Below are 12834 nucleotides of genomic sequence, written 5' to 3'. Positions count from 1 at the left end.
TCCTCTTGTAGATCCTCTCTGAGGATCTGATTGTAGTACATATAAGATGTTTGATTATATACAGTACTTTAGTATTTTGAAAGAAACTTTTGACATCACTGGTAAAATAAAACATCTTTTGAAATATTTTGAAGAGAGACCACATTATCTAAGCCTTTTTAAAACCATTTGCTCTTGTAAAATCTTTTTCTTTTTGGTGGGGCCTTAAATTCTTGAAATTGATTGAAATAATACAGTTTCACCTCTGAAGCGTTAATTGGGCCAGCCAGTGGTTACATCTTACAGTATATCTTATAAAAAAATTATAGGGATTTCTTGATAGAAGATGACCTAGGAAAGGGTTCTCCACAACGAAGAGATCAAAGGGAAGAATTATCTGCATGGTGATACTATCAGTCAGAAGTAAGAGATGTAGAAAGTACTAGATAACCAATGGCTCAGAGATATTTTCTTACCTAAACAGATGAACAGAATGACCACAGGCAAGCAAAAATGCAGTGGGAGTGAGAGCAATTTCCAACTTCCTCCTGGTTTCCCTATTAACTTTGCTTGTGGGAGGCTGGCAGGGACCACTGGAAATTGTGACCACATGACTGTGGCTGGTACAACTGATGTAAAGATCCTTAAAATATCAATTGCATGGGAGTAATGGGGTTTTGTACACATTCTTTAAGTTAACAAATTTGAGGTGCCTTGATTAAAAAAAAAATTGTTCTGTGACACACCATTTGTGCTAATTGAAGGTCACAGACAGGTGGCTTTGAGTAATACATAGATTTTGCAGTGCTGGAACTCAACTAGCTTCCAGATCCTTGCACATGAAACAAATTCTGAAGTTTTGGAAAAGAAACAGAGACCATACTGAGCAAGAAAAAAGAGCCTTGAAGAGAAAAGATACAATTGTTTATGCAAGAGGACAAAGATAATAACTGTAGTAGTTGGCAATTCTTCTATAAAGAACCCCAAAAAATACATACACAAATCCACTGTCTTGTGAAATGTACTATCTCCTAGAAGTACAATTTTAGAATGGGATGGAACAGATGCAAAGACTCATCAAATCCTCTGAGAATTAACCCTCTCTGCTCATCCAAACAGGAACAAATGATAACAGAATAATAGAGTTGGAAGGATTCTTGGAGTTTTCTATCCAACCCCCCCCCCCAAGCAGGAAACCCTCTTAACATTTCAAACAAAGGGCTGTCCAATATCTTCCTAAAAACCTCTAGTGATGAAGCACCCACAGCTTCTGTAGGCAAGTTCCATTGATTAATTGTTCTAACCCTTCAGGAAATTTCTCCTTAGTTCTAGTTTGCTTGTCTCCTTGATTAGTTTCCATCCATTGCTTCTTGCTTTGGAGAATAGGTTGACACCCCCCCCCCCATTCTTTGTGGCAGCCCCTAAAATATTAAACACTGCTATCATGTCACCCTAGTCCTTATTTTCATGAAACTAGACATACCCAATTAACATAACAGATTTTGATGCCTCTGAATGAAAGCTTACAAACTTAGAATTTCTGGCAGTCTTCTCATCCGCCTTTCCTGCCTTTGGAAGAGAAAAGAAAAGTCTACTGCATGTGAATGGTTTCCTCAACCAAGATAAAGGACTACAAACATGAAATAGGCTGCTTTTCACAAGGACAAGGAAGAATGTTTTACTAAAGTTTGAGTAGGAGGCAAATTGGAGGTGAAACTTCAAACGTAAGAATTCAGATAGATTATTATGCCATGTAGGAGGAATTCAAAGACTAGTTATCATGAGGTAAATAAAACTATTGAATGAAAATTCATAAAATGCAGAACGTCAAAATGAACAACCACCAAACTACCAGAATTCAGAATAGGACCAATTTCCCCAGTGTATTGCTGAGGGACAATAAAAATTAAAAGTTAGGAAGGGAGCATTCTGCAAAGGAAAGGTCCAGCATTATTTTTATTTCTAACAAGACTTCCAGATTCCAAATGGATGCCATGAACAGATTGCTGCAATATAGGTTGCTTTGCTTGAAGATGTGTATATCTTCTTAACAATAGAAGATGTACTTTCCTACAAAACAAGAAAGAAAAACAGGTGAGATAGAGATCCCCAAGCAAATCTAGGGGTGGGTTAAATTCAGCTTGTCTTCTGGTAAATCAGTGATTTGTAACTGCAGTTTATTGCAGTTGTGTGGTGAATTGGCAAGTACAACAGCAACAATGTTTTCTCAAAATTCAGATTTGTCCACTAGCCCATTAAAAATGTTTCCTCTTACAGGAAACAAAATTATGTCAAACTCTTAATATGGAGGTGGGGAACTGTGCATTAATAAGCATAAGTAGAATTATTAGCATACATTGATTGCTATAATGTGTTCATATACAAATAAATGAAGATTTATAACAGATGATATAAAAATCCATGGGAATGAATTTGGTGGAGCTATTGCAAGCATCTGGAACAAAATAAGGCGATTAAAAGGAAACAATACTATTGTCTGTGTTCACTTCCAGCCAAGCACATTATTATTTCTTGCCCTATTGAAAGATTTGCAAAGATGGCAGATTAATTATCCTGACATCCTGACAAATTCTACCAAGCACGTCTTCTCCAGGAAATTTCTGACTTGCCTGGCTGGCATTTCTCCTAAAGAATCCTAGATGAAGATTCAAGGGGATCAGCTGTTTTTGGTTTTATCCTAAACAAAAGATTTAGGAGAAAGATTAGAAACTATTCTAATGGAGAGGAAATGCAATAGGACACAGTAGAAGAAACAAATTTAAGTTTTTAAAAAAACTAATCAAAAACAAAAAGGATACATATTGGAAATGGAGAAGCAGGCCAAATAGTGAAGTTAAATAGACAGCTGGCCTGGAATTGTCATGTAATTCAACTTATTATTGTAATAGCCTTCAATTTTAACAAATAGATTCTAATAAACAGACAATAGCAAGTTGAATTCCATGGCAGGAGAAACTAAAAGAAATATAAAAGATGGAGAGAGATTAGAAATTATTCAAATAAGGAGGAAATAAAATAGAACAAGTAGAGGAAATAAAGGCAACTGCAAAAAAACACCACCTTAAAATTGATGCACATTGGAAATGGAGTAGGGAGACACCTTTCCAATACTAGGCAGAGGCCTTTCTGAGATTTTTACTCGAATTACTTTCTTGGCCTGAGTTTATCCCCCTCATAACGAACCTTTGTCTTGGTAGTGGTTTTTCCTTCTGTCCTTTGAGGCCATTCCCTCTGCGCTCTACAAGAGTGTAGATGTTCCATGAGCAATTGACAAGAGTAGATTGAAGGACTATAATTACAGCTAGAACTTGATAGAAACATAAGCAGGATTACCTACATATATTGAAGAATATTAAACCTCCAGTGATAGAATAAATGTAGTAGTATTTAGTACTAAATACTAAATTAGTATTTAGCATCCCGGGATACTAAAGCGATCTGATAATTTGGCTGCATCATTATGTATTGAGAAATTCTGGAGAATGAATATGCTTGGAGGACAGCAAATGTTCCTATCTTTAAAGTATGAGAAAGAAAATTTGAGGAAAAGAAAAAATATTCAGTTGATGACTGAATGTTGGAAATAAATTGTCTTTTACTGTAAATCGGGGTATCAAACTCAATTTCATTGAGGGCCACATCATGGTTGTGAGCTGGAGTGGGCATGGCCAGGGTAGGTGTGGCCAGCTTGATGTCATTTGTGTCGGAGGCGCCTGTGGTGGCCCGAGCGCTCTGCCAGCAAAACCGGGCTCCCAAGCTCCGTTTTTGGCCACAACATCATCCTTCATCCCTCTGCCAGTGAAAATGAAGCTCAGGGAGGCCGTTGTGTCTGAAAACGGACTCCCAAGCTCCATTTTTGCTGGCAGAGGCACCATGGGCCAGTCCTTCACTGTTTCCAGGACGGCTTCATGAGCCAGATCTAAGCATCCCATGGCCGGATCCGGCCCGTGGGCCTTAAGTTTGACACCCCTGCTGTAAATAGCAGAGAGTCAGTTTTATGCAATGGTTAAGGCCCCAGGTTAGAAACGATGAGTGTGACTCCTAGTCCTACCTTAGACACAAAGCCAAATTTGGGATCTTGGGCCAGTCACTGTCATCGCTATGGCAAATGACAAATCAGTTCTGAAAATAATTCTTACAGAACTGCAGGGATTCAAGCAACCACCACGAATTAATACCGACTTGTAGGCACCTACACGCCCCCCCTCCAAAAAAAACCATATGTAGAATACTATTGGGCATATACATTTGTGGTTGTATCTAAATCCTGAGAATAGTATGTGTATCTATTTTTGAAGGAAAGGTTTGATGTAACATATCTAACAAATAAATAAATAGTGTGGACAATTGTTTCCTGCTGAAGTTTTTTTGTGCTTTATCAGTCCAGACAAAATTAAAGGATTTCCCTTTTGTGATTCAATATTAATCTAAGTGAATTTCAAAGGGATAGAAAGGCCTTTATATATAGTAAGGAAAACAATTTACCAGTCTGATTCCAAATCAAAGGACAGCTGGAGGAAATACATGTTGTCTTTACGACCTCATAGATACTTCCTTCTCTCAGCATGACTTAACAGTGATATGGTACACTTAATAAAAGTTATATTTAAAAAGTAAAAGATCAAGAAGGCTCTTCATACTCGTAGGCAGGAGTGGAATTTCAGTCTTAATTATAACAAGCAGATTGATATGAATTATATTCCCAGCAGTTGTTTGAATTTACTGTTTATATACTCTATTACAAATAACATGACCATTTTTGGATTAAGAAGATAGAAGTGGAAAAAAGAAATTGATCCAGTCTCCCTAACATTTCACTTAGAGGCCTAATGGAGTGCTGGCTTCATCTGGGAATCTGATGTAAGAATCTAATTAGCTTTCCCAATAGAAATTTGGCATGCTATAGCACTTAAAGATTAAAAACACATCTTGGAGCCTAGATGCAATGCAATTTGCTGGAGATTGAATCCTTTTGACATTTATATCCAACAAAACATTCTTTTTCTCAAAACCAAGCTTTTGATTTAGCGCACATCACACACCCCTGTTGCCCTCACCACCGCTACTTTTGGTCTTGGCTTCTTGGCGCGGTGTCTGCCTCCCTTCACACTCTTTGCGCACACTGAGAGCGCTGAACCGGAGCAGGAAAGCGCGCACAGGAGCGAGAGCACCCAAAGTTGGCCACTGTGGGGTGAGAGCCTTGGCTTCCCCTCTTGCTCCTCACAGTCGTGCTGAGCTGAGCCAGTGCGGTTCTTTACTTGGGCAGCCCCGACGACCACAGCAGCAACAAGCAGCGCCACAATAACGAGGTACAGTAAGATTTGACAGCGCAAAAATTGTTCAGTAAAAAATAGTGCATCTCCGAGGGACTTCTGGCAAAAATAAAAAAAACCACCCCAAAACAAAACCCAGGCTTGCAGCAACAGTTTGGAGTATGTTAAACGTTCCTCTGCCCCAGCCATGCATTTTCCAGTCTGGGCTGCTTGGCAGGCAGGCTTTTATTTTGTCAGCCGAAAATGGGGGGGAGGTATGTAGGAAATCGCCTTGTCGCTGCAGCATCAGTCATGTGACTGAGTGGGCATTGTCTACTCGTCACTCACACCAAGGTGCCGCCCCACCTTGCTGTGAGTGACATAGAGCTGGCCATGCCCACTCAGTCACATGATCACCAAGCCATGCCCACCAAACAAGCCACGCCCATAGAACCAGCAGTAAAAAAAATTGAAACCCACCACTGGCTTGTAATCTTCTGAAGGGCATTTAAAACAGTTTGCTTGGTAAGATGGACATTGATGAGTTTTCCATTTGTTAAAATTTTTGATTTTGAATGGAAAAACAATTTTGGAATTTGTGAGTGTGTTTCAATTTCTTATTCCTGTTTATGAACAGCAATGCAATTTCTTTATCTGGTGGTACAATACAAACCAGGGATTACTGTGCCAATACAAAACAGTTTCTTTAGTTCCAAGAAGGAGCCAAATAAAATCCCAAGTAGACTTTAACATGTTGGCTGATTGTTTGATCTACTTGCCAGCTGAACATATGCAGCCTGCAAATGAAGTTTGCTGATTTGATCAATTCTCCTTTTGAGTCCATGGGTTTTTGCTTTATTTTTCATATTATACTATGATTTGACATTAAAATTCTAACATTATAGGTCTTCCAGTTTTACTAATGTGTTAGTGCCTTTAAATCCTGTAACCCTTAATATTTGTTCAGTCTACTGCATAGAAGACTTCAGTTGTGTAGTGTAATGATGTGATGAATATTCCTTTTTTTGGGGTGGGGGGAGCTTAGAAGTTCATTTTGGTATACTTTGTTTTTAGCCAAACTTCCCAAAGCACAAGTGGGTGAAAATAATAGTGTGTATGTGCATATGTGTGTATAAAAATATGTTATAGATTGCCTAGCTCAGTATAAGTAACATTTGCTAATGGAGTGGTTAACAATGTTTGATGCTTGGATATTTTTTCTTGCATATTTACAACATACTTTTATTTTTTTGTTCTAGTGCTTAGACTCTTTAATTTGCATGTCCTTTATACTGGCAATTTGCCAGGTAGAGTTGGAATTATTACAAGCAGCCTTTAAAAAATACCAATTCATTTTTTTTCTTTAATTTATATGCCACCCTTCTCCGGAGATTCAGGGCGGCTTACAATGTGTTAAGCAATAGCCTTCATACTTTTGTATATTTATACAAAGTCAGCTTATTGCCCCCACAATCTGGGTCCTATTTCTTATTATAACGTACTAATTCTGCAGATTATGAAAAGTTGTATAGTATCTTGATGCCTAGTGAATTTTCTGTAAAGAAGTAAAAGTTCTTGAGGAAAAAGTTTTTGGGAAATCTTAGATTTTCTATCCTTGTTGGTCCTTGCTCTTACAATATGCATTACTTATTATTGGGTAGTTTTTAATCTTCTGTTTTTTCTATGTATGCCTATCTGAGTGTCACAGAAATATTAGTAATAAAAAGTAATAAAGTGCCATTGCTGCTTAATCACCTTTCATACTTTTCTATTTAAATCTGTCACTGAAACAGTTCGTATTTTAATTTGCATTCTTCTCTATGCTTTCTCTGCATTTCAGTTCTTTCCATTGTCTTAATCAGGTCCTGTAACTGGGGCTAATTATTGCAACTGCCAAGCTAGCAAGATGAATTCACACATACATATTCATTACTTGGCAATCTCTGTACAAAAGACCCTTCATAGGTCAAAAATACCCAGATGGCACTTTTTTGTCTTTTTTTGAAGCACTTTTCACCCTATTCTGCTCATGTTGTTAGTAAACTGACTGGGTATTTCAAGATATGTTTTTTTTAACTGTATCTAAAGTATTTAAACCTGTATTTAAAATACCGATATAAAAAAAAGTCTATGTCACCAACTCAAAAAAGGGTAAATAATGATTATATTGTTGGGAAAAAAGCCAGAAACTAAATATAGTGATTAAAATAAACTTAACAAAATTACCTGTAATTAACAGGGAAAATAGCCATATAATAACTATAAATAGCCGTATAAATTAATTCAGTTGTGAAGCTTAACATTGCATCAAGACCATATACAACATGTTGCATCATTTTCTCACTTTTAGAATACAGAGACTTTTCCAAAGTAGATTAACAAATTAATATCATGGATCCATTTCTTAACATTTGGAGGACAACCTTTTTCCAGTTACCTAAAATCCAATTACCTCTTTTGCCATATTCCAAGATTGATAGAGCCAAACTTCTTCATGAGATGACTGCCGTGTTTAGAAATATAATTCAACATCACATTGGGTTTGTTGATTTCCAATTTTTCATTTCACGTTTAAATATATAACAAATGTGACCTTCATTTCATGTTTTATAAAAGTGAATTGTTGGTTTCTATTCAAACACACTGGACCATTCGAAGTAAGTCAAATTGAAAACCTAATTTCTTAAAATCTTTGAAATAGCCATTCAAAACCAGCTGATTTAAAGTATTAAACCTTTATTAAGTTCAGCTATTCCAATAAAACAGCTTTCCTGTTATTTTTATGTTTTAAGTTGCACCACAGCATCAGTTTCTCATGTAATTTTGATTAAAATGTAAACAGTTATTAATAAATATATCTAGCAGCTTTCAAAGCAGAAGATGAAAATCTTGTTTTAGTGTACTTGTCAAAATTTCAAATATGTACATTTGCCTCCCAAATGGCCCAAAAGAGGAGAAGTCTTAATCCCAAAGCAAATGAATATTAAAATAAGAATCCACTGATATAGCTGAGCATTTGATTAACATCACCACTATCAAGCAGAATGGGCAATTTAATCAACAATAATCCAGAGGCTTTAATCTGCCATAAAACTGTTTCCATTGAATGGGTGTTTCAGATTGACCCTTAAGCATTTTATCTACATATTTTGTGTGTGTGTGTACACCAGGGGTCCCCAAAGTAGTTGGCAGCTTTAAGACTTGTGGACTTCAACTTCCAGCATAACTGGCTGGAAAATTCTGGGAGTTGAAGTCCACAAGTCTTAAAGCTGCCAAGTTTGAAGACCTCTGGTGTACACACACACACACATACACAGATCACAAGCTATATATCTACAATATATATTTGATAGTTAAAAAGCTATGTAAAAATAGTATTCTATACAAACAATTTTTGGGCACAGAAATCAATTCTTTATCTGTTCTCTACGTTTCTTCAAAAATAATGCTTTGGCTTTAATACTGAAAAAAAATTGAGCTTGAAAATCTGCATTGTGCCTGGTGGAATTTCAGCAGACATTCAATCTCTGCATTAACACCTATTTAGTCGATTTCTTTAGGGACTAGAGTATTTCCAGAAATAAAGGAACATCAGCAGTCCCTGTTCAAGACCTGGAATTTGAAATTGGGCACTGAATGCAAAACAGAAATTAGCAATCGCTCTTCAAATCTAGTACCCTACAGTAGTCATAGTTAAATATTAGCTAAATAGTTAAACTATTTACTGATTGTTAAATATGTTAGCAGAGCTTTGTGTAACTTGTAGGCATAGGCATTGACCTCAGTTCAAAAACCGCCAGGCCTCTTCCTATAAAAAGGTGAAATTAGGTGGTTTGTAATTCACAGATAATTGATTAAAAAGGATTTTTAAAATTTATTTATTTTACAGTTTCCTGTGCAAAATCTTCTGAAAGAAAGGTATACAATAAAATCAATAGATTAAAAACAATATAAACATGTATATAGGAACAGGGAAGAAAAATAAATGTGGAACATAGTCTTATCCATCCAGCATCCATATATAATACTTACTTGATTGTAAGACAGGGCAAATGCTAGTCAGAAATGAGAGGTGGGGAAATAAACCCTATTTGCACTGCAAGTTTTTTTCTGTTGGGCAGTTTATTGCTGATGGAATTGGCTTTACAGAAATCTGGACGGCATGGCAATTCCTGCCAAATAAATGCTTTAAAAAATTATGCCAAAAGGCCTGTAGAGCCTCTTTTATCAAATGTCTATACCACTTTAATCTCTGTATTAATTGCTTAAAGCAAGCATAAATATAATGTATTTATGTCAAGCTTGATTCCTCTGCCTGCATAAAAATCATTCACGTATTGTTGTGAAGAATATGGAAGTGGTTTGCCATTGCCCTCTTTCAGGATGACTTTTCAACTTCTTATAATTGCTTGGTAGTCTCCTATTCAAGGAGTGATCAGGTCCAAGCTTGCTTAGCCTTTCTGAAGTCATGGGTGTGGTTGTTCTCTGTCATCCATAAGTAAATTAAAATTGGTGAAGGGTACTTAAATGTCTCTTGACAATTGGATTAATGTTCACTAATACAAAAGCAAGAAGTCACCAAGATAGGCTTCTATCAAAGTATTTCTTCATAATTATATTCGAACCAGTTTGGTCCAGTGGTTAAGATCCCAGGCTAGAAAGCAGGAAGCTGTGAGTTCTACAGTACAGGTAATCCTCAATTTAACCACCACAATTGAACTTACATTTTATATTGCTAAACAAGACAGTTAAATGAATTTTGCCTCATTTTACAATCTTTTCTGCCACAATTAAATGAATCACTGCAGTTGTTAAATTAGTAACACAATTGTTAAGTGAATATGGTTTCCCCATTGACTCTGTTTGCCTAATGAAGCCAGAAAGTATAAGTAAGTATAAAATGATGTGTAAGTATGGGATTTCTTTTAATCTTAATTTTATAAGTTAGTTGTTTTTATGGATATGATGATTGGTTATTTTTTTCAGAATGTAGATTTCTATATACACAATTTGTCATATTTTAATGAAGTGTTTAAAGTATGAACACCTTTCCATTTATTTGATGGGATACCTGAAGTACTTACCTGCTTTCTTCCTCCCCCCCACCCCTCATTTCTTTTCAGCTGGCAGGAGGGATCATTCTTGGTGTGGGATTATGGATTCGTCATGATTCACAAACCTCGCTCATTTTGCAGTCATCACTAGAAGACCAGCCTGCTCCTAACACATTCTACATTGGTAAGATAAAAAATGCCATGTAACTAGAGTTTCTAACATAATGGGAGGGAAACAAACACAAAATTGTTTGGGGGTTATTTTTTTTTCCTTTGCATCTATGGAGCCTCTGCAACTGACTGTCACTGGGTTTTGGGAGAAAAAAAAGTCTTACTTCCTTGCTTAACATCTATGTATTTTTTTATGATATTTTTATATTTATGATATTTCACACAAGTTATTCTGGGCAGCTTACTAAATTAAAACACAAACCATCATCTAATACAACACATATGCATAGATACATATCCATGCTCAAAGATAAACAATTGACCCCACTCACTGGCCCAAATGACTAGGAAAAGAGATAGAACTCCAATGCTTTGTCAAAGGGTAACAAGAATTGGAGCCCACTTAATCTCGAGTTATCTCCATTGTGGGTTAACACATTTCATACTGGCACAAGAAGAATAAAAGAATAGGATGTATCTTTCTGATGGCCCACCCCACCCCACCCACCTCCAAAGTCAGCCACAGCAAAATAAAATATAAGAGCAAACCAACAATTCATAACTGGATAGATTTTCAGAGGTCATCCATTTAAATCCATGACATCATTATTGCAAATCTGATAGGTGTTCATCCTACTTTTTTTTTCTTTGTACAACCCTGTAACCCCTTAATTCTGGTTAGGGTCAGAGCAACTAAATGGAAGCTGGCTGGATGCCCTTCCTGACACTTACATGGATATTTTCTCTTAGCGTCCTGAGAGAGAAACATCTGTCTCTACCTAGGATAGAACTCTTAACCTTCCGAGAGGGAGGTGAGCATCTTCACTGTTAGGCCATCACACCTGTCTGCAATTCATCCCATTGCAGCCCAAAAATACTTATGAAAAGAGATTCCAAATTTCAAGACAGCCTTATTCCACAGTTGAGTTGCTTATACTATCAAGTGGCTCATTCTTAATGTTTAACTTTTCATTGTTCTTATTGCTGTTCACTACCCATTGGTCCAAGTTGTCTTTTCCCTAAACAAAGAGGATAACAATAGAAAAATGACCTCTTGAGTCTCAGTGTTTCACTGATTAGTGTCAGAACTAGTTATGTGCAAGATAGAATGTTTTGTTGCCAGAATGTTCTGTTTTCTTCTAGAATGTAAGGTTTTATCCCAAAAACTGGCATAACTGAAAATCTCAGGGAAATTTATGTATTTTGAGGCTAAATTGCAACTGGGACCAAATGAACCACTTCCTGATCTAATAGGAGTTTGCCAGTGAGTTCAAAAAGAGAAAAAGACAATAGAAGTGAGAGATCAAGAAAGAGCTGTATACCAGGAATTGTGTGCTGACCTGCATGATACAAGGAGTTTGTCCCAAGAGAGATTGATTTCCCATGTGAAAAGCTGAGGGCTCATTCACACAGACACCTTTCCTCAGCTGTAAAAGCCCCTCTTATCCCAGGTTGAAGACCTTTTCTCACAGGAGAACCTCGGTTTCATTGTCAGCCTGCTGCTGAACTAGGCTGAAAACAAGATGATCTAACACAAAAGTAGTATTTTCCGTGGCAGACAAAAGATTGTCTTTGGAAACAATCTTTGTCACATGGATGAGGGAGGTTAGCAACGCCAATTGCCACACTGCAGGACAGCCCCCTCTCATCTAGCAGAAAGGTTCTGTACCTCCATGGCCATTTTTTTGCGAGCTTGTATAGCAAATCAGGTTTTAATAAAATAATAAGCATGATTTTTGGCAAGAGAAATTAGTGCAAAAGGAACCCAGGGTGAGTGGGAGTTCCTAAAAATAAGCTATCAAAAGTGATGTATTGTGGGGTCCTTAGTGCTCTCTGAGCTTGGTTGTTTTCTTGCAGATGTTTCATTACCCAAACTAGCCAGGACTAGCACTGATGATGTTACCTGTAATGAAACATCTGTAAGAAAGCAACCAAGCTCAGAGACCACCAAGGATCTCTCATTCCAACCCCGAGCTACAAAATATTTCCCTTCATTAGTGATGTACTATTGCAAGAGTTGGTGCTAACATTTAAGATAGCCAGCCTGCACTTCTCTGAACCTGAGGATGAAGAGCAGGAGGAAGAAGATTTGAATCTGAGATCATGGCATGTGATGGTAGTGGTAAATGAGACACATTCATGAGCAAGTCACTCACCATAACCAAAATAGGACACAGAGGGTGTGGTAGGTGAGCATAGCAGAGCTATTTCTGAAAACTCAGGCCTTACTGTGTGGGCGTTCCATGCGTCTCAGTATATAGTCATGTTGGCCACATAACCATGGAAATGTCTTTTAAAACACTGGCTCCCTTGGCTAAGAAACAGAGATGAGTGCCACCCCCTAGAGTCAGACACAA

General features: G+C 37.1%; 1 protein-coding gene across 1 annotated transcript in view; it reads left to right on the top strand.

Moving 5' to 3' along the window:
• Positions 1-12834, top strand: part of CD81 (CD81 molecule) — a 66426-nt gene that overhangs the window by 18277 nt on the left and 35315 nt on the right. Inside the window, exon 2 of the mRNA XM_034416895.3 lies at positions 10376-10490. Within this exon, the coding sequence (XP_034272786.1) occupies positions 10376-10490 (115 nt within the window). The remainder of the gene's footprint in view (positions 1-10375; positions 10491-12834) is intronic.

The sequence above is a fragment of the Pantherophis guttatus genome, chromosome 1, assembly GCF_059756535.1.
Source record: "Pantherophis guttatus breed Tessera chromosome 1, ASM5975653v1, whole genome shotgun sequence".
NCBI lineage: Eukaryota > Metazoa > Chordata > Lepidosauria > Squamata > Colubridae > Pantherophis > Pantherophis guttatus.
Note: the sequence above shows the minus strand (reverse complement) of the source record. Positions and strands in the feature narration are given on the sequence as shown.